Source organism: Mycteria americana, chromosome 2, assembly GCF_035582795.1.
Source record: "Mycteria americana isolate JAX WOST 10 ecotype Jacksonville Zoo and Gardens chromosome 2, USCA_MyAme_1.0, whole genome shotgun sequence".
Lineage (NCBI taxonomy): Eukaryota > Metazoa > Chordata > Aves > Ciconiiformes > Ciconiidae > Mycteria > Mycteria americana.
This window is the reverse complement of record NC_134366.1, coordinates 162634392-162656394: the sequence shown is the minus strand read 5'-3', so window position 1 is coordinate 162656394 and position 22003 is coordinate 162634392. Positions and strand designations below refer to the sequence as shown.

Here is a 22003-nt window from a genome sequence, read left to right as displayed (position 1 = left end):
TTAAATAAGGACAAGCATAAATGTAAGAAGCAAACATTAATAGATGGCAGATATAAACGTGTACACGTTTTTAGTACATTACAAAGATGAGCCTGTAAAATACAATCCCTGGAAGAAATTTGAATAGCAAATGCTCCCCAAGCATTACCTGTGTTTGCAGAGCACCCCAGACTTACTTTCAGGAAATGAGTTTTAATCTTCCCACAGTCCTTGCCTCTCTCCTCTTTTGCTGGGGAATAGAGTATGCTTTTTGCTGGGACTCTTGCATATGCAACTCTCTTGTTGCTGCTGAGCATCCAGATGAACACATCAGGCACCGTATTCTGCGGCTGTTAAATGATGAGGAATACTGAACTAAAACTGAATTCTTTCTATGAGCCACCATGTTATTTTTTATTAAAACACTCTCTACCAAGAGCTGATTCCCTCACGGCTCCTGTAGAGTGGCAGATGTGGCCTGGACTAAAAGAGGCTGTCACTTCATGCATTGCAGTCCAAACCTCCATTCCTAAGCACAGCTGAAGGTAAAGAGCTTTGTACAGTGATTAAGGAGCATCCACTCTATAAATCATTTCAGGAGAAACTAAAACTAAAAATCTGGGTATGACTCTGCCTCAGTTAATAATTTACCCACAGACTGCATAAGCTGAAAGTACCTACCATGGAAATACCATCAACTTCATCTATACCAGCAAACCAAAAAGGACCAGGGCCAAACTCAAGCACTGGCTTACGATCATCTATTCTACTTGTGAGGATGCTCCATGGCATGGCCTTGCCCTGCTCCAAATAGCATTTCCCCAAGGAAAGACTGAGTGTGGTTTGAAGCAAAGACCAGCCCAGGGGCTGTTCCCAGGAGAAACTGTGAGCACAGTCACCCTGTTTTGGAAGGGAAGAGAATTTGGGCATAGGATGCAAACCATGCCAGGCTGTGCCACTTGCTCTCTGAGCCAGGGAATAGTGTCCTGGTTTCAGCTGAGATAGAGTTAATTTTCTTTATAGTGGCTGGTATGGGGCTATGTTTTGGATTTGTGCTGAAGACAGTGTTGATAATACAGAGATGTTTTAGTTGTTGCTGTACTAGTCAAGGACTTTTCAGCTTCCCGTGCTCTGCCAGGTGCACAAGAAGCTGGGAGGGGACACAGCCAGGACAGTTGATCCAAACTGACCAACGGGCTATTCCATACCACATGACGTCATGTTCAGTATATAAAGCTGGGGAAGAAGAAGGAAGGGGGGACATTTGGAGTGATGGCGTTTGTCTTCCCAAGGAACCATTACGCGTGACGGAGCCCTGCTTTCCTGGAGATGGCTGAACACCTGCCTGACCATGGGAAGGAGTGAATTAATTCCTTGCTTTGTTTTGCTTGCATGCGCGGCTTTTGCTTTACCTATTAAACTGTTTTTATCTCAACCCTCAAGTTTTCTTACTTTTGCTCTTCTGATTCTCTCCCCCATCCCACCGAGGGGGAGTGAGCGAGCGGCTGCGTGGTGCTTAGCTGCCGGCTGGGGCTAAACCACGACAAATAGCCATGGTCCTGTTTAGTTTGCTAGCACAGACAGCTCTCAGACACACAGCACTCCACTGGCTGGATTTTGGCCTGACCAAATATGGTTATTCTGCTGTTATTCTCAGGCTTAATAGTATGTCTAAGCGGTGTCTGTACAGTGAAGTGTAGTATAGAGACCCTTGAGCTCATACCAGTCCAAATCACTGTGTCCGTACAAGTGGAGACATGTATTCAGACCAGAAAGCAGGCTGTCTCCAAAACACTAGGACCCATATGGGATGACCTTATTTTCTAAAAAAAAAAAAACAAAGAAGAAGAAAAAACTATCTGTACCGCATCCTCTCCATACCACATAGCCCGTTGTTCCCTACCCCAGTCTGTTAACAGCTCCATTTAATGCAAAACAGGATTGGGTCCATATATCCAAAGGAGAACTCTTTGGATAACCAGGCCAGGAGTTATTATTCACATAGGAGTGTGAAAATCAAAGTCAAGCCCTGGATTTTAAATTTATCTGAATTTCTGTGTGGATTACCTCATCAACCAAGAATCGAATTTTATCTATAAAGCTCTGAGTCTCACGCATCATTTCATCCAGTGGCACCTTCTTTTTCTGCTGCTGAACAATTCCATTTGCATCACTGGACATTGCTTCCTGCAGTCAGGAAAGACAATATGTATTTTTTATGCATTATCAAGTAGTTTGAACTGGACACAGAAGGAGAAAACAGTCTTTGATTCAAGTTAAAAAGAGAAGATGGAGACACTTGGTTCAAGGTAGCAATTACCTTTTTTGTCACAACAGAAAGTGATCAACTCTTTGGAGCTGAATAACATAAAATGTGAATGTCTCCCATTTTCTCTTTGTTTGTGTGTATACTGCCTGTACGGAAGTCCCAAGAGACATGAGATTACTACCTAGAATTATCAGGCCTTGGTCCTGACAGAAGTCACAACCAAATTCTGTACTACAAAACAGTAAATAAAGCTAATAAACATTCAGATGACCTCCACCCAGTTTGGTTTCTTCTGACTGGTTCCCTGGAGGAGGTGACTAGGTCCAGGAATATCAAACACCAGACTTTACTAGTCTTGAACTTCAGCCCCACCACAGTAAATAAATGCCTAACAGCAGTGTTAATTTGGTGTTTTTCCACTGAACTCAACATCGTCTCATTTTAAGATGTATGAAAAAGAAAAATCAGCTCATTATTATAATGTCTCATTTGTATTTAAAAACAACATGTTCTGAATTATTTTAGGGTATATTACAACTCTTTATTAAGCACAGCGGGGTTTTATTAAAAAAAATACTCTTGGATACTATATTCATATTAATTACAAAGCATTCCAGTATGGTGCAATCACATAGAAATTAAAATGTATACAACCAGCATGCTTTCAGTTAACATAATTGCATCAAAGCTTAAAGGAGGAAACACACATACCAGCTCTTGCTTGAACAGCATGAGTCTCTTTTTGTCCAAAGCAGTGTAGTTCAACCCTTTGGGCTTCTTTTCAGCAATGGTAATGAAGGCCCTAGGACACAAGAATGACAGATTCTTTATATATGTTACTTTTGTAATGTGAGCTGCTAAAATACATTGGAATGAAATGTTCTCTGCCTGCTGCAGCACATGAACCAGAAGACAGAGATGCTGAAATTCTCTAAAATAAATACTGAGCACCTATAAGATTCAAAGAATAGAGTCCAAAAACTCTGCACCACATGTCACAGAAATAGGGTTAATATCTAGAAATCAGGGTTTATATCTATTTTGAGCCCAATCGTGCCATCTGACACAGAGCCCACTGGGTGATTTATCCCAGCATGTGGAATCCTTTGTTTTTATCTTAACCTTGCCCTTCTTTACAGTATGTCTATCACACACTTTATTAAATCCTACTTATCCCATATATGTTCTATTCTTAGAGTCCAGAAAGCTAAAATAATTATTGGCAGTAGTCTACTGTCAATAATGAATATTGAAAATACCAATAAAATATTTTCTCTGTAAAAATAGAAACTGCAATTTGGGAAGGCCTTTGCTTTTATAGCAGAATAAATAAAATATATATCTCAGTAGGTTTACTGTACTTTTTTAAATTATCATCAGTTTCTTTATCTAGCCTCGAATTTGTTGCCAACATATAAAGTTGATTTTCTGTATGCCTCTAGTAAATATGTTTACCTGCTTTGATTGATAAAATCATTTAGGGTCGTCTTCATTTTCTCCTCAGCCGCAATCTCTGAAACCTTGATCAAGTCCTTTACTTGCTCTAATGATTCTTCCTACGAAAAACACATGAAAAAGCTGTTATGTAAAGGAGGACACTTTGTCATTCTGCCAGTGTTGTAACACCATTATTCACTGTATGACTAGCAAGAATGAGGGAGGCGACTTTGTAACCTGACAGAACAGGACCTTTGATATATCACTACACCTGAACTGTGCAGAGAGAAGACTCCAGCAGCACGATTTATTTTGACCTTTACCCAGTCTCTCCAACTACTGGTCCAAGCTACTATTGCTTGGAGCAGCTTTGTTTTCTTACTTCTTTGGTGAAGATCAGTCGGTGGGAAACATTTTCCAGTAGGTCAGAGGAAAAATTTTAGCTCTCCTTGGTTCTGTTTCCAGCCCTGCTACTTAAATTTAGCAAGTTGCTGGAGTTAACACCTTAAACTTTTAGAATCGTTTAGGTTGGAAAAGACCTTTGAGATCATCAAGTCCAACCATTAACCTAACACTGCCAAGTCCACCACTAAACCATGTCCCTAAGCACCACATCTACAAGTCTTTTAAATACCTCCAGGGATGGTGACTCAACCACTTCACTGGGCAGCCTGTTCCAATGCTTGACAACCCTTTTGATGAAGATATTTTTCCTAATATCCAATCTAAACCTCCCCTGGCGCAACTTGAGGCCGTTTCCTCTTGTCCTATCACTTGTTACTTGGGAAAAGAGACTGACACCCACCTCTCTACAACCTCCTTTCAGGTAGTTGTAGAGAGCAATAAGGTCTCCCCTCAGCCTCCTTTTCTCCAGGCTAAACAGCCCCAGTTCCCTCAGCCGCTCCTCATAAGACTTGTGGTCCAGACCCTTTGCAAGCTTCATTGGTCTTCTTTGGACACGCTCCAGCACCTCAGTGTCTTTCTTGTAGTGAGGGGCCCAAAACCGAACACAGTATTCGAGGTGCGGCCTCACCAGTGCCGAGTACAGGGGCACGATCACTTCCCTAGTCCTGCTGGCCACACTATTTCTGACACAAGCCAGGATGCTATTGGCCTTCTTGGCCACCTGGGCACACTGCTGGCTCATATTGAGCGAGCTGTTGACCAACACTCCCAGGTCCTTTTCTGATTTCTCCCTGCATAACCTCACAACATCCTTGTAGTCCTCCTGAGTTGCCCGCCCCTTCTTCCAAAGGTCATAAACTCTCCTCTTTTTTTCCTGAGTTCCAGCCAAAGCTCTCTGTTCAGCCAGGCCAGTCTTCTTCCCCGCTGGCTTGTCTTTCAGCACATGGGGACGGCCTGCTCCTGTGCCTTTAAGATTTCCTTCTTGAAGAATGTCCAGCCTTCCTGGACTCCTTTGCCCTTCAGGACTGCCTCCCAAGGGACTCTGTCAACCAGGCTCCCAAACAGGCCAAAGTCTGCCCTCCAGAAGTCCAAGGTGGCAGTTCTGCTGACCCCCCTCCTTACTTCTCCAAGAATCAAAAACTCTATCATTTCATGATTGCTATGCCCAAGACAGCCTCCAACCACCACATCACCCACAAGGCCTTCTCTGTTCCCAAACAACAGCTCCAGCGGGGCACCTTCCCTTGTTGGCTCACTCACCAGCTGTGTCAGGAAGTTATCTGCCCCACACCCCAGGAACCTCCTAGAGTGTTTCCTCTCTGCTCCATTGTATTTCCAGCAGACACCTGGTAAGTTGAAGTCCCCCACGAGAACAAGGGCTAGCGATCGTGAGACTTCTCCCAGGTGCTTATAGAATATTTTGTCTGCCTCTTCATCCTGGTTGAGTGGTCTATAACAGACTCCCACCATGATATCTGCCTTGTGGCCTTTCCCCTGATTCCTACCCATAAACACTCGACCCTATCGTCACCATCATCAAGCTCTACAGAGTTACAGAGTCAAAACACTCCGTAACATGCAGGGCTACCACACCACCTCTCCTTCCTTGCCTATCCCTTCTGAAGAGTTTATAGCCATCCACTGCAGCACTCCAGTTGTGCGAGTCATCCCACCATGTCTCCGCGATGGCAACTATATCATAGTTCTCCTGCTGCACAGGAAAACTGCACATAGTTTTCCTGCTGCACAGTTTAGTGTGCGCCTGAATCCATATGCAAGGTCTACCGCAACACCTGCTGTTATCATTGGGAAATGGAGTCTGTTCTTACAAACTAAAATAAATGGCTCGATTTCCAGCAAGGCCTGTGGGTGTTCAGGTACACTGACAAACATATCTCTCCATATATATATTCAGATGTTTAATTTTCAAATACCTGGGTTCAAAATATTGGCCTATAAGCCACTGTCTTCTCATTATACAACCTTGCATGAATATGACTTCAGTGTTGTTGCTCACGAGGCATATAAGGAAAAATGAGGGATGAATCGGTCTCTTAATCTGAGTGCCCCAAATTAAAATATTCAACATTAGAAGTCACTTAAAAAAAACTACTACTATTTTCTTGAGACTGTTGATAGTCAACTTTAAACAAGGGTAGAAAAAAACATCATTATGGGAAAACACCATGACTAGGGCATCACAGTGATTGCCCATGAGATGATATGCCATTTCGTCTCTATCAATGTTTTTAGGAAAACTAAACCCAAAAAGTGTCCTTTAAAGAGTCTCCAGCATAAACACAGGTTAAACCATGTGGTCTGGGCAAGAAGACATCAGAGGAAGAGCCATAGGAGACAAAACTATTCTCTATCTCATATTTTAATTGTTTGACTGTTCTTACAAAGAATGAAATGTTTCTGAGAAAAGAAGACAGTTCTATGGCCAAAAAAAAAAAAATTGTGGACAGGAATACTTGACTAGCTCTAACAGATCAAAACAATTTGGAAAAAAAAAGAGAAGAGGCTGATAGCTACTCTTTCACAAAATGAACAGCAAAGAATGCAGTTGGGGGAAATTTTGAAGGCCTGTTTTGGGGAACGTGACCTCTCACTGACATACTCTGCTGAGTACATGGGCCTGAGAGGACGGCTGCCACTTACCAGGTGATCCGCCATTTTCTCAAGAGTGTTGGAAGAGTACAGACGAAAGGTCTGGTCGCTCCAGTAGCTCTTGACACAGATACAGGGCTTTCTCTCGTCATATGGCAGATACTGGTAGTTCCTGTGAAAACAAAGTATGGAGCAGATCATAAAGGTGAGAAAGGAGTTCAGGGGGAGGCGCGGGAAAGAAAAACTGTTTGGTGCTCTCTCACAGCACAGAAACCGAAGACACCGCAGGATGTGTTCACATGTGCTAACCAGTAAATACTGGGAAGAACAAACACAAACATCACTTATGCTACCTGCAAGATCCCTGAAGAGAAAAAGTCAATGGATCTAGTTTCAGTGCTTTCCAGGGTGGGAGAAAAGCCAGGCAAAGAAGCATGCAGAAATGCACTGAAATTCTGTTAATGGTAGGAAGCAACAAGGCAAAAAGGAGCAAAGATCAAAATCTGATCACCTCTTCAAGAGCAGTGGCTCCACACACTGCACAGTGGGAGAGGCATGGCAGAGTCTCACCACCACAGTAGTTTCACAAGAGACTTTTTTCAGAAGCAATAGCTAGTGGAGATTGACATTCCTTGGCAGAAGCTGATCTGCAGGACCCTGCTTAGTAAAAGTGATACTAAACTCATAGTAACTCAGTGATAAAATGCATCTGCTGCTCTCTCTTTTCTCACTTTTTATCTGAGGTCCAAGTTGCCATATTGACCCTTTCTGTAATGTTGCTTTCTTTGGGTGTTCAGCTGTATGAGTGTCTTGTACTGAAAAAAATGAGCAAGACACCAGCATAACCAGAGGCTCTGCAGACTTTAATGCACACCTGCCACAAAGCCTATTTTGATTAGAGTTGTGGTAGGCACTATGTCAAAACCATATACCTGATAAGCACTTTGTCCTTCCTTTATATAAATACTATAGCCCTATGAAACACCATGCTCAGCCATACTGCATTTCACACCAAACGGTCTCATCATTTTCCTTACTAATTGTGGGACAGTGGAGAACTTTTTAATGGATACGAAGCTCTAAAAACTGCTTTATGTTCTTCTGGGAATGGCTCTAACCCAATGCCACCAATACGTACTCTGCAGCTGAGAAGAGGCTGTACTGGAGAGCTATTTTCTGGTGTATACTTGTGTGGTGGTTTAACCCCAGACGGCAACTAAGCGCGACACAGCTGCTCGCACACTCCTCCCCGGTGGGATGGAGGAGAGATTCAGAAGGGTAAAAGTGAGAAAACTTGTGGGTTGAGATAAAGACAATTTAATGTAAGATAAAGACAGGTAAAGCAAAAGCCACGCAGGCAAGCAAAGCAAAACAAGGAATTCATTCACCACTTCCCATGGGCTGGCAGGTGTTCAGCCATCTCCAGGAAAGCAGGGCTCCATCACGTGTAACGCTTACTTGGGAAGACAAACGCCATCACTCCAAATGTCCCCCCCTTCCTTCTTCTTCCCCCAGCTTCACATGCTGAGCATGACATCATATGGTATGGAATGTCCCTTTGGTCAGTTGGGGTCAGCTGTCCCAGCTGTGTCCCCTCCCAACTTCTTGTGCACCCCCAGCCTACTTACTCATTGGCGGGGCAGTGTGAGAAGCAGAAAAGGCCTTGACTCTGTGTAAGCACTACTCGGCAATAATGAAAACATCTCTGTATTATCAACACTGTTTCCAGCACTAATCCAAAACATAGTCCCATACAAGCTACTATGGAAGAAATTAACTCTATCCCAGTCAAAACCAGCACAACTTGCGTTGTGACCCTTCAGTATTTCTCCACAGAAACTGATTCCCTAAATAATAAAGAATAAAACTACCCAAGCCTTCTGCTCTTCGTAATGTTCAACAACTGGCAGAAAAAATGGTTGCATTTTCCATTTTCTCTCCTCTGGGAGAGGCTGTGGTATCCAAGAAAGGAGAGTGCACTTGGTATGGAGAGAAGGCTTGACTTCTTCCATTTCAAGGTTTCTCTGTCTGAGCACAGCCAAATTTTTAGAAAGTCCTGATTATCTGCTCCTGAAATCCAGAGCCCCAACAGGCTGAGTTGCCTAAGCATGGGCATCCAGAAGGGGCTAGGTCTCTCATGTTTGCTTGTAAGGATGCCTCAGATACCTTAAGTCATTTCAGCTAGAACTGGGCACATGTGTTTAACCACTAAGCCAAGTCCACAGAAACCATCTCTACAACTTCATTTTACTGGGATATGGGATATGATATCCTATGGGATATCAAAAGAGAAACAGAATTTCCCATTTACTTTCTCCTCAATAACCTATAGCAAGGTCAGCATTACCCATTGAATTTGGTGCATAGCAGAGCTATGCAGGTCTCGGGCAATCATTAAATTTGGTGGTTTCATAAGAGGGAAAAACAATTCAATTATCTCCCAATGCCAGAACATCTTAACCTGAAATTCATAGCACTTATGAGTCTTTTCATGGGATTTACTAAGAAAATTATATAGCCATGAAATAACTCACATGGAAAACTGAACTTTCATGTCTATTATTCCCTCTATAAGAATTTGGGGGAACCACTTTTTCAGTGTTAGCTTATCCTTGCTATATATTTTGACATAAATGTGGAGAATTCCTGGCAATTTCATGGGGTCTGCTTTAGAAGTCTTATTGCTCTGCCTGCTCCTTTAATTAGTGGTTTTAATCTCCAAAATGGACTCTTGTTATTGTATTCTATTGTTCATTTATGATTCTAAAATGCAGAGTTTATCTAAACTATTGGATATCACGTTAAGTACTGATTAATAAAAAAATATCCAGTGATGAGACCAGTAAGATACCAATATGAGATGACAGTCATAAAGTCATTAGTTGGTATATGTGGCTGGCCAAACTGTTTTAGATAGCATAGGAGGGAAAAAAAGACACAGCATTTTACATAAATTTGAGGAAAAGGGATCTTTAAGGAGAGAAAACTTTGTTAATATTGGAGTGAGCCAAGAAGCAAATAGCAGATTTGAAGAATGATTCATTCTTTTACAACAGTTCTTTAAATATAATTCCTGTTAAGGGAAAAACTAAAAATCCCACAGTCTCTCAGGGAAAATAATAACCTAGCATGTACCCAAATCTGCAGTCCTGTTAATGAGAAGAGGCAATTATCTTTCTGTCAAACATTGTTTTTTTCCCCCTTCTCTTTATTTATTTGCTGCAGAAACAAAAATTTTTACCATGGTATTTTCATTCTTGTTTTCTTCCTCTAGCTCTTATTTAATCTGACTGAGCCATTGATTGTAAGAGAGGATGAAAGTACATTTTAACTTTAGGGAGGTGCAGAAACCAAACAGATCTAGGTTGATAATTCCCACCTGGTCCTTATATCTATAAACTGCTTGGCAGTGCCTGGCCTTCTAAAGAAAGAGGTACCATCTAGTCTTGGCATTCAGCAATATCAAGGATCATTCTACCTACCAAAGCAACAAAGAAAAGATTTCTTTTTTATTAGCATCTTTGAAATGAATTAAACCTTTACACTTCTGTTTATAAACAAGGCCATTTAGAAGAACTATTCTGCATGTTTTCATCCATTGCTCCATTCTTTTTTTCAAGGACTGTTTCCTCCTACTTCTGTTACTACTTGCTATTTAAGTCTACATCTATAATTATTAGCTCTGGAAAGTGTTCTGGGAAGCTGACTTTGTCTTGACCAGATTTCAATATTTTTGATGTGTTATTCTGCTTCTGGAGCTGGTCACTGGGTGGATGTAATTGTGATCAGAGTATGGGACCCTAAACCAGGGATAGCGCTGAAGGAGTTGCACTTTCCTATAGCTTTCCAGTGTATAGTTGGTATAACGCAGCCCTTTTAGAAACACCAGAAGTTCAAGAGCCCATGAGGCCAAGATCAGAAGATGAGTGTAAAATGGCTCAGAGCCCATTCACTTCAGTGGTGCCTAGAAAATTTACTGTTGTGAAAGATGTAACTGAGGATTTGAAAGTCTCAGTTCCACACAACCTGTTTATTAATGAGTCCCACAGAATTATAAAATAGGAACCAGAGTCCTGCATGATAAGGTTTTGAAACACAGATGCTCACCTGTTCCCACCTGTGATCAGTGGCTTCTCGGGGGGTGTGGTGGATATCAGGGGTACTCCAAGGTCATAAGAAATTTCATCCTCCCCCTCATGCAGCAGGCTTTCTTCTGCTTCTTCATCATGTGTCTTCTTTTTCCCTCCAGCTCCTGCTGGCACCCCATCAGTAATATTTCCAAAGTTACCTAGGGACACAGGATTACAAGTGAAGAGATGACTAGCTTGGAGGTGGTAAACCTGAATGAGGTTTAAAAAAAGAGAAAGACCAGTCATACCAGTGGAAAATCTTCGTCCCCTCCTGTTCATCAGCTGTTCTGGCCATACCACAGTTTATAAAGGTCCTGACAGGGTATGTCAGTCTCAGTGACTTTTCAGACTCCGGGACAGTGCTTCCTTACCTGCCCTATGTGATATATACCTCGTATACTACCCCTATCACTAAGTGATGTGATCTTCTGGTTGCTGGCCCCCAGGACCTTCTGCTTTTGCTAAAGAAATTCAGAAGCAAAAACAATACTGCTGTTGATATTTCTAGACCCAGGAGCCCCGATACATGTTTGATTTACATAGCAAATGTATGTCTTCTTTACAACATACGGATGATAATTTCAAAGTCTGATCTTAAGACTGCTAAAGCTTATTTTCAGACAAGCAAATTTTGCATAGTAGGGTTGCAGAGTTAGTAATAACAATACTTTGAGGTGCCAGCTTCAAGCCTAATGCCAGACAACTCTGCTAATGGTACAGCCATCTTCTCTGACAGGATTTTGCCCTAAAGGGCAATTATCAGCACTGGGAAAGAGGTGCATCCATCAGACTGGTAATTACAGATTTTATTAGAGACAGGCAGCAAACATTCCCTGCAGGAGAAGGATGTGCTGAATCACACCATACAACATCCTGATGTGGACTTTTGGTTCAGCCTTTCATGTAAATAATGGCCATTTGCCAAATTTGGATCCAAATTTCAACTGCACAGGTAGCTGGTAGATCTTCAGGTCCAGAATTCAGAGCCAGATTCATCGTTAGTATTAATTCTGACAAGAATCAGTATAATTTCTTGCCCAACTATACAAATGAGTTTCTTGTCTTTCTCAGGTCTGCTTCTTGCTAAGTTTCATCAGGAATCAATACCACTCATTGATTGCCCTGTTTGTCACAGACAGCTCTCCCTGTACACATAGCCTTACAGTTGAGCACACTCAGGTACACAAGCACAAAGATGGGAAGTGCCAGGGTGCTACTGTGCACTTGGACTCTACGTGGAGCTAGTACAGAGATAAGCAAAACCCTGCAAGGGAAATGAGACCAATTCAAGCTTCTCTCTTAAGGGAAATTTCTTCTGCTTTGAAAATATCCACTCAATGTTCATTAAAATGTCTTCATTTTCTCTTTAGTCTGCTCCCGGGGACAATTCATCTCCACCATGAGGAGGTCCCTCACGCAGCACAGTCCTGCTTTACTCAGAAAGAGGACAGGACTTACCAGAAGGATCTTAGAGGACAAGCTGGTGCATGCATTTTGAGGCTTGGCTGTACATCACCCCCATGCAACACTCACAGACCCACATGTAACTCAACGGGGTTGGCCAAGATGGTCCACATGGATCCTCCCTGCAAAGGGGCTTCCTCACAGCCAGGGACTAATTGCAATGGGCACCACAGAATGAACTCTGCCCTGAAGTAAATTATTTTAGTTTGGTCTCCCAAGAAATTAGGAGGCTAACTACTGGGTGAATTGCTGTATATAGTGGGTGAGAGGATTTGTATTAATACAGGGCATCTGGGAGTAGAGACAGCTAGGCATCAGTATGCCCAGCTTGACTGCTATCCAGAGAAATTATGATCAAGGTTTAATTCAAATGTAAGCCCTACTCTGAAGCCGACTCCTGAGCTCTAAGACACAGCTGTCAATAACACGTAGCACACCCTTGCTCCTGAGACTCCCTCTCTGCTTTGGAGAAGAGCTTAACACACTTACCAATGGAAACCTCAAAGGTTACTGGCTTGTCCCCCACCTTCCTGTCAATCATTGTGGCTTCGAAAAATGTCCCAAAGAGGAGGAATTCGTCAAGTTTCTCTTCATAGATCTATTGGAGAAAAGGAGGCAGAAAATGACATTTATTTTACCTTCTACTCTTTTTTACAGCACAGAGGAGTCTTTATAAGTCTCTAGCAGCCGCGTTACTGTCATAGATCTATTGGTCTGAGGTGGTCAGTGAGGCACAATTTGTAGGAAGAAGTAATACCTCTTCTCTGAGAAATTGATACGATTGGAAAAAGAGATAAGCCAGTGTGACTTTGGTCTTGTCAACAGTGTCCAGTTATATCATAACTGGTTACATAAAAGTCATTACCCCTCACTTCATACACTGCCTCACCAGTAGTCGCTATTAAATGGTTTCAGTATCTTCACATGCTCCTATACCATCATTCAAACTATACATCTACGGCAGTTCAAGGGCAATTTAAGGGCACTCTTTTAGTGCAACAGCAACAAAATATCACCATCCCGATACAAGTCATTTATCAGTGAGCACTAGTCTTCCTTTGCCTTGCAATAGTAAATGCTGCCATCGTAATGCATCCAGGCAGGGGAGCGCTCACCCAGCTCTGCTTTCCCCAGGATGACTTTAACCTACTGCCCATGTGTTTGTACTATCAAGACTTTGACCTTGCTCAAAGTCAAGAGTTTGATGCTCAGCTCCCAGTGACACCAGTAAGACACAAAGATTTCTGGTATCCGCATTTTAGAAGGCAGCCCTGTGCAAAAGCCTACTGAAACCAAGCAGTCCTTCATTTTTTTTATCCTGCTGTGTTTTAAACCACAGGCCCAAAGGTGGGGTCTCACTGGAGGGGGGGGGGGTGTGTGCAGTCCTCTGCTCTTTGCCTTCCCTGGCATCACAGCACGGAAACCAGTAACCCAGTAACCTTGTTTTCAGCTTTTGACAGTATTTGGAAGCACAGGAACCGAAGGGTCTCAGCACAGCAGCACGCCCTGAAAAGTGTAACGACCTTTCGTAGAGTTTTAAGGCTCTGCTAGGCTCTGTTTAAACCTATTGGAGACCCAGCATCTGGTTGTCCCTGGCACACACTCTCAGTCAGGGAAGGCCAGCTAACACTGCTAGCACTCTTGGGTCATTAGCAAAACAAGCTATTAGCCCCAAACCAAGACTAAGGTCAAAGGAGATATATTTTATGGTTTGAGTTCTCCCCAAATTTACACCCTGACTTCCACAATCTCTCCAATGCAAACCCTACTCATTTCACAGCATGGACACCAGCATGCTGAAGCCCATTAGGCAAGATCAGTACTAGCTTCTTTTGCAACAGAGTGAGGCAATGAATAAACCATCAGCTGTATATGAATATTTGTTTCCCTGACTTTTGCAAAGCAGAAACAGCTTTCGACACAGCCCATGATCTCTTCATTTTGAAAAACCTCTGCTATACACAGTAAGAGGGCATAGGTCTTCAGTGAAAAGATTAGCAGCATCACACATTAAAGCTAACCCCATGGACTGCAGCTCCAGAGTAGCTTTAGCTTCCCTGCACCTTGATTATATTCAGTGTGAACCCAGAGCATAGGGTGCCTAATAAAGCTGAGGCTCAGAGACTATGACACACACATCTATCTGCCATTATAAAGAAAGCAAATTGCAAATGTTTAATGTCTTCTTGCTGCTGGAATAGGTCAATAAAGTTGTGCTGCGGGGCTGGGTAATTTGCCTCTGTTGTCTCAGAGGCTCTATGAGACATTTTTCGCCTTATTTGTAATGTCTCCAGTTCCTGCTTTTCCTTTCAGAGAGTTGTAACACAATTACTGTGTCTACTGTAGCAAGAAATATTGCTGAATGTCAAAAACAAAAGAATATCAAGCATCACTGTATTATGTTGTTGCTTTTTACTCATTCTGTATTTGAAACCAAGGCACAGTAGCCAGAAATAAATCCTTATTACTACTATTAATATGTATTTGTGTTACAGCAGGGTTTGTTCCTCTACCTGGGGTATTAGCTAGCACCTAAGACCATAGTGTTTGAGCCACTCACAATAATGGACTTCTTCCATATAAAGAAAAATCTATATGGAAATAAATTTTGTCTCATGTCACCTCTATTACAATCTTCAGAGAAGAACTGAGGGTCAGAGGCAATTTACAACTATATGAGTATGTGAAGCAAGACCAGGGCACAGGTTCACACAACTGGCTTGCAATTACCCATGCCACTTCTCTGCTAACACACTCCTTGACCTGCTCCAGCTAGCACTTGTGCTGGCAATGCCAGGGCACAGGCCAAGGAAGAGCACTTGTCAAGGCTAGGCCTCAAGACCAAAGAACAATTTCTCCTCTCCTATTTACTTGTAGAGATGGAGTCAAAAGACCAAGAATCAGATCTAATAAAGGACACGAGTGCCTTAAGCACTGAGGTGGGACTCCCACTACAAAAGCCAAAATTTTGATCAATGACATACTGAAGTGGGAAGAAAATTGGTTATGAGAGTATTTTTCTTCCTATTTATTGGGTAAAAAGAAATAGAGCTTGCATATGCATCGATGTGCTATTGCTCCCAGACAGTGATGTGATGGAGCAGAGAATCAAAGCTCAAGTATTGGCTCAGCACCTGAGCCCACATGCCCTGCCACAACTGCACAACCATCTCAAAGCATCATAGCACACATCTTCCCATCATGTAACCCAGTACAACAGGTGGAGTTAGGAAAGTAACATCAGTTAACACCAGTTGAGAGTGAGCACATGATTTTCAGCCCCTCTCCTAAAGAGATTAGCAATCTAAAACTACATTGACAATGCAGGGTTAAAGGAGAGTAAAACAGGCTAGGCTGTATCTCTCTGCATTTGCACAAATTCTGTGTCAGTGATTCCCTACTGACTTCAACTGACAACTACTGATTTTCTCAAATGAATGCAGGAAATCAGGCTTTATAATTACCAGCTGTCCCCATCAGCTCTCTGTCATTTAGCAGATATTGCTTCATATAAGTTTGTAGTAGGAACAAATGGATGCAGCTAGTGCAGAAGGGACAACAGGACAGGAGACTAAGTTTTATGGGAACCAAGTCCTACTTGAGATTTTTTTACGAGTTACAGGTACACATTAATGCTCCATTTGTGCTGCATTATTATGGGAAGGTCCCCAAACTACAGAGGCATGGAGAACCTGTAGGGAGCACAGAAAAGCAGTATTACATGGCCTGAACCCAAATACACACATCAGTGCCATCCTTGGAGGTTTAGGGACACATGTCAATCAATCTCTTAATATCATACCAACCTCTGAAGGCACATCAAATGGCTCGACTTCCACTTCAGTTGAGTTCATCTTATCTGAAGGAGAAGCTGACTTTCGATCCTCTCCTGCTTTCTCGGTTTTGTCTTTTCCTTTGAGTGCTTTGAAGTCTTTATCTTTAGATGGCAATTTGATATCCTTGATAATACTTGAAAACTTTGACTCACGGGCTCCTCCTGAAAGTATCTCCACAGCAATCTCAATGAATAGACGTCCCCTGAAGGAGACCCCTTCTCCAAAACCTTCGTTAAGCTCCTGGTGGTCATCCATGAGGCTGTGGTTCCTGGGTGAGCCATAGAGATTGATCCAGGCAGGCCCAAAGGTAGGCAAAAACCCTGGAGATAAAGTGAGGAGGAATTAGGCATAGCCGGAGTGAAAGGGTTAACAAGATTGAAGTACTGAGGGTCCAGGTCATGTCCGAGGGTAGGAGGCTGTGTATGAGGAGCAGGAGCAGGAGATAAGCAAGCGCGTGATTTTTTGTTGTGAAGAAAGGAACTGTAAAGTTGCAAAAAGATAGCCAATCGTACTAGCTGAAGGGACGCATGAAGGACGCGTGAACAAGACATATAAACCAGTAAGAGTTCTCTCAGTAGCGCATGTACAAACAATTAGAAAGTATATAAGCCATGTAATATTTCAATAAAGGGTCTTCGATTTACCCCTCGATTGGAGTCTGTGCATCAATCCGCTACAATAAAGCACTTTTTATGACATTTCCATTAGGTGTTAGCATGCTTTCCTCACTGTCTGCTCCAAGAAATCTTGCCTCTTGCACACCAAAAGCCAAACCTGGACCCATCTCTATGCAGGTGGGGACCACCTCATATAGAGCAGTGTTTTGTAGGGCAATTCTTAGGCACCAGGGAGTTTCATTGCCCAACAGAAACTTGCACGAACTATAAACTTACATCATCCCTAATGGACTAGAGCAGACTATTGCCACAGCCACAAAGAAGGTACCAAGTTATGTAGCAGCCCTGTAACAAGAAAGGCTGTGCAGATCACCATGCACCGAGCACAACATAATATAACTTCAAATTAAGCAAGAGAAGGTCTCTCAGAACCAACAAATGCTATGGGCAACAAATACTATGAGCTCTGGGCATTCTTAAAATGGGATTAGCCAGTGCCCAGATCCCAAGCAAGTAGATTTTATGTTAAGGGCATATTCTGGAACAGACATTTTCCCCCTTACCTTTGTCACCATCTTGCTCATTTGATATTTTCTTCAAGTCAATGAAGTGGGTGGCTAAGGCCACATCATTCATACTGCCTTCATCCCAGACCTGGATTTTGACTCTTCGGCAGAGTGGAGGGAACATTTCCTTGAAGATAATCTGTTCGTGCCATACTGGATCTGCACAGTTCTTTTGCACTGTTGTTCGACCCTGAAATGAAAGTCCAGTAAATTTAACCCCAGAGGGGTCAGACTGGAGAATGGCAATGAGTATAGCACAAATTGCACTTAGCAACATCTCTTCAGTCATTTTTAAAGCACAAATATCCTATCTTGAAAGCACTTTGGCTTTTCTATTAGCTTGTTTATTTTCCTCTCCATATCTAATAAAAGACCACATTATGGCTAAAGAATTCTCACCTGCACACAGCAGAGCCTGGAATAATATCTAATTCTTCAGGGCCCTTATGCACAAAACATATCTCTGAAGCCAGACTTTGGCATTTCCGCTACAAACTGTACATCTTCAAATGGCTTTTGAAATACCTGGGTAGTGGTAATGCAGTGCAGTTTGTCTCACAAAAGATGAAATTCATTACAGCTGCCAGGCTGCATGTACCAATGGAATTACCTTAAATGAGGCAATTTATCTAGTATAAAATATGATTATTGTGGCTTGCATTCTGGGCATATGCCTGTGTGTAGGGATGCAGAGACCAAAACTATTCCTCCCAGCCTGAAGGAGATGGCAGGACCATGCCACAGTTCGTGCAGCCGTGGACTGTGGCAGGCCTTCTACTTTCACATTTGGTGGGGAGGACCGAGTCAGGAAACCCACCAACGATACCTCTAAACCCATATTTTACACACCAGCATGCAAACTCACATCAGTGACCCATTCTTATGTCTTCTTCAGCCCTCTATTAAACCTGAAGTAGCTGCATGCATTTGACTGTTTTAACCCGTACTAGTTTGAGATGTAATACTTCGCAAATTGGATTCACAACAAAGCATGAAATCAGCACCGAGGACCTTGTTCTTATGCCTGAAACATCTGTAAAGGACTAACTGGAGTTCTCCCCAATGCTTCCTTGCACACAGAAAGCATTGCTGGCATAAAATCGTTTCCAGTTTGATTCTTTCCTTATTTACCCCAATAATCAAGACAAGCTCCCTGACACGGTGTTTCATGGGTGTACCCCAGAGGACCAGACCCCTGGACCTCCTCTGCCCTCCTCTTCCACCAAAGTCAGAAGGCTCCTCTCAGCAGCTCTCTGTAGCACCATGTTTGATGTTGAAGGAGCTCTGGGAGCAATGAAGCCAGGCAACACTAAGACAGAGTCTACTCAAATGCTTCCCACAGAAGTCTGCACAGTCACCCACAGAAAAGCTGCAAGGGTCCTGAATTACAGCAGAGTAATTCAGAAGTCAATACACAGCCCTAAAATCCAGATTGAACCACCTTCACTGATTTCAGCCCTGCTTCCTTTTTTCACTCTAGGGAGACCAGAGCATAGCACTTACCTAATACCACACTGGCTAATTCACTGTCTTGTAATTTGATGTTTTAGTAACATCTACAGAATTCTCTTTCCCCTCCTGCTGCCTGACTCTAACCTACTGCTGTGAGGCTGATATTAGATCTGCTGGCATTAAGTGTTTGCATCACTTTGTTCCTGCATAATTTAAGAACTGAAAATTTTCTTTCTGATGACAGAAATGTGTGTTTTACTTAATTTATGTAACTATAAGTTAAAGGACATCAGCATAATCACCTGCCTGTAGCACAGCTAATAGGAAAGAAGGCCTACATTTGTGATTAAGAGGATCCTAATTACCATTTGACCTGCAAACATGACCACCACATAGGGATCCACAAGGTCCTTACTGTCACCTATGAATGCTTTGGTGACATTGGCCATGATGCTAGAGTTCATCTTTGGAAGTCCTTCTGCTTTGTAAATTCTCACATAAAATCTGGCCCATGGTCTTTCAGATGGAAAGCCTCTGGGGATCAAGAGGTTCCTGAAAGAAAAAAGAAGCCATTTCCTTAAAATTGAAAACTCAGATAATTGAAGTGATATTTTTTCCAACAAAATTGTCATCTTGAATTAGCTTGTATCCTGACAAAACACAAAAAGGCATATGAATTTGCTTCTGCATCTAAACCAAAACATTTTCTGGTTACCATGAGAAAATGATACAGCATTACTCAGCAAACTTTTCTGTGTGATATAGAACAAGGTCTAGTTAGATCACGTTGCTCAGGACCTTGTCCAGTAAATTCTGAATATCTCCAAGGATGGAGATTCCCACTCTCTCTGGGCCCTTGTTACATTTGACCACCTTCATGGTAAAAAAAATTCTTATCTGTTCTGAAATTCTCTTATTCTAACCTGTGTCCAAAGCCTCTCATCCTTCTACTGTATTCATAGAATCATAGAATCATAGAATAGTTTAGGTTGGAAGGGACCTTTAAAGGTCATCTGGTCCAACCCCCCTGCAATGCGCAGGGACATCTTCAACTTGATCACATTGCTCAGAGCCCTGTCCAACCTGAATGTCTTCAGGGATGGGGCATCTACCACCTCTCTGAGCAACCTGTTCCAGTGTTTCACCACCCTCGTAAAAAATTTCTTCCTTAGATCCAGTCTGGATCTACCCTCTTTTAGCTTAAAACCATTACCCCTTGTCCTATTGCAACAAGCCCTGCTAAAAAGTCTGTCCCCATCTTTCTTATAAGCCCCCTTTAAGTACTGAAAGGCCCCAATAAGGTCTCCCCAGAGCCTTCTCTTCTCCAGGCTGAACAACCCCAACTCTCTCAGCCTTTCTTCATAGGAGAGGTGTTCCATCCCTCTGATCATTTTTGTGGCCCTCCTCTGGATCCATTCCAACAGCTCCATGTCTTTCATGTGCTGAGGACTCCAGAGCTGGATGCAGTACTCCAGGTGGAGTCTCACCAGAGCAGAGTAGAGGGGCAGAATCACCTCCCTCGACCTGCTGGCCATGCTTCTTTTGATGCAGACCAGGATACAGTTGGCCTTCCAGGCTGCAAGCGCACGTTGTTGGCTCATGTCCAGCTTTTCATCCACCAGTACCCCCAAGGCCTCCTCCAAAGGGCTGCTCTCAATCCCTTCATCCCCCAGCCTATACTGATACCGAGGGTTGTCCCAACTCAGGTGCAAGACCCTGTACTTGGCGTTGTTGAACCTTATAAGGGTCACATGGGCCCACTTCTTGAGCTTGTCCAGGTCCCTCTGGATGGCATCCCATCCCTCAGGCACGTCAACCACACCACTCAGCTTGGTGTCATCTGCAAACTTGCTGAGGGTGCACTCGATCCCACTGTCTATGTCATTGTTGCAGATATCAAACAGTACTGGTGCCAATATGAACCCCTGAGGGACACCGCTTATCACTAATCTTCATCTGCATGTTGAGCCATTGACCACTACCCTCTGGATGCAACCACCCAACCAATTCCTCATCCACCGAACAGTGCACCTATCAAATCCATATCTCTCCAATATAGAGAGAAGGATGTTGTGGGGGACCGTGTCAAAGGCCTTACAGAAGTCCAGATAGATTATATCCATAGCTCTTCCATTGTCCACTGACATAGTCACTCCATCATAGAAGGCCACTTGGTTGGTCAGGCAGGACTTGCCCTTGGTGAAGCCATGCTGGTTGTCTTGAATCACCTCCCTGCCCTCCATGTGCCTTAGCAGAGCTTCTAGGAAGATCTGCTCCATGATCTCCCGAGGCACAGAGGTGAGGCTGACAGGTTGTAGTTCCCAGGGTCATCCTTTCTACCCTTTTTAAAAATGGGTGCAATGTTTCCCTTTTTCCAGTCACCAGGGACTTCACCTGACTGCCATGACTTTTCAAATATCATGGAGAGTGGCTTGGCAACTACATCAGCCAATTCCCTCAGGACTCTGGGATGCATCTCGTCAGGTCCCATAGACTTATGTATGTTCAGGTTCCTCAGGTGGTCACGAACCTGATCTTCTCTTACAGTGGGAGGGACTTTGCTCCCCAGTCCCTGTCTTGCGGTCCATCCACTCGAGAGGTGTGGGAAGAGAGGTTGCCAGTGAAGACTGAGGCAAAGAAGCTGTTGAGTACCTCAGCCTTCTCCTCATCTGTTGTTGCCAGTTTGCCAGTCTTGCTCATCCAGGGTGTATGCTTTCTTTGACCTTCCTTTTCTGGCTGACTTACTTGTAGAAGCCCTTATTATTATTCTTTGCATCCCTTGCCAAGTTCAGCTCCAGCTGTGCCTTGGCCTTCCTGACCCCATCCCTACACAAGCAGGCAGCATACCTGTACTCTTCCCAGGATACCTGTCCCTGCTTCCACTGCCTGTGCATTTCCTTCTTGCCCTTTAGTTTGACCAGCAGGTCAACTCATCCATGCCCGTCTCTTCCCCTCCTTTCCTGATTTCTTACACCTGGGTATCAAGAGCGCTTGCGCTCTATGGAAAGCATCCTTAAAGATCTGCCAGCTCTGCTCTGCTCCCTTGTCCCTGAGGGCAGTTTCCCAGGGGGTCCTACTGACTATTCCTCTGAAAAGAGTCTGGCTCTGCCCTCTTCATGTAGGATACCCCTTAACCTCCTCTTCTTAAGGCAAAAGAAACCAAACTCCACCCCCCACTCCCCCTTTCCTTGTAGACCATGTGCTCTAGCCCTCCATCAGCTTGATGACTCTCCATGGA

The 22003-nt window shown here is 43.2% G+C and overlaps 1 protein-coding gene across 1 annotated transcript in view; it reads right to left on the bottom strand.

Moving 5' to 3' along the window:
• FER1L6 (fer-1 like family member 6) overlaps window positions 1-22003 on the bottom strand; it is a 136233-nt gene that overhangs the window by 39599 nt on the left and 74631 nt on the right. The window contains exons 9-18 of the mRNA XM_075495478.1: window positions 19131-19317; window positions 17311-17503; window positions 16101-16450; window positions 12784-12892; window positions 10808-10988; window positions 6752-6872; window positions 3704-3804; window positions 2960-3050; window positions 2047-2166; window positions 177-329 (exon numbers count right to left, since the gene is read on the bottom strand). Coding sequence (XP_075351593.1) covers window positions 177-329; window positions 2047-2166; window positions 2960-3050; window positions 3704-3804; window positions 6752-6872; window positions 10808-10988; window positions 12784-12892; window positions 16101-16450; window positions 17311-17503; window positions 19131-19317 — 1606 coding nt within the window. The remainder of the gene's footprint in view (window positions 1-176; window positions 330-2046; window positions 2167-2959; window positions 3051-3703; window positions 3805-6751; window positions 6873-10807; window positions 10989-12783; window positions 12893-16100; window positions 16451-17310; window positions 17504-19130; window positions 19318-22003) is intronic.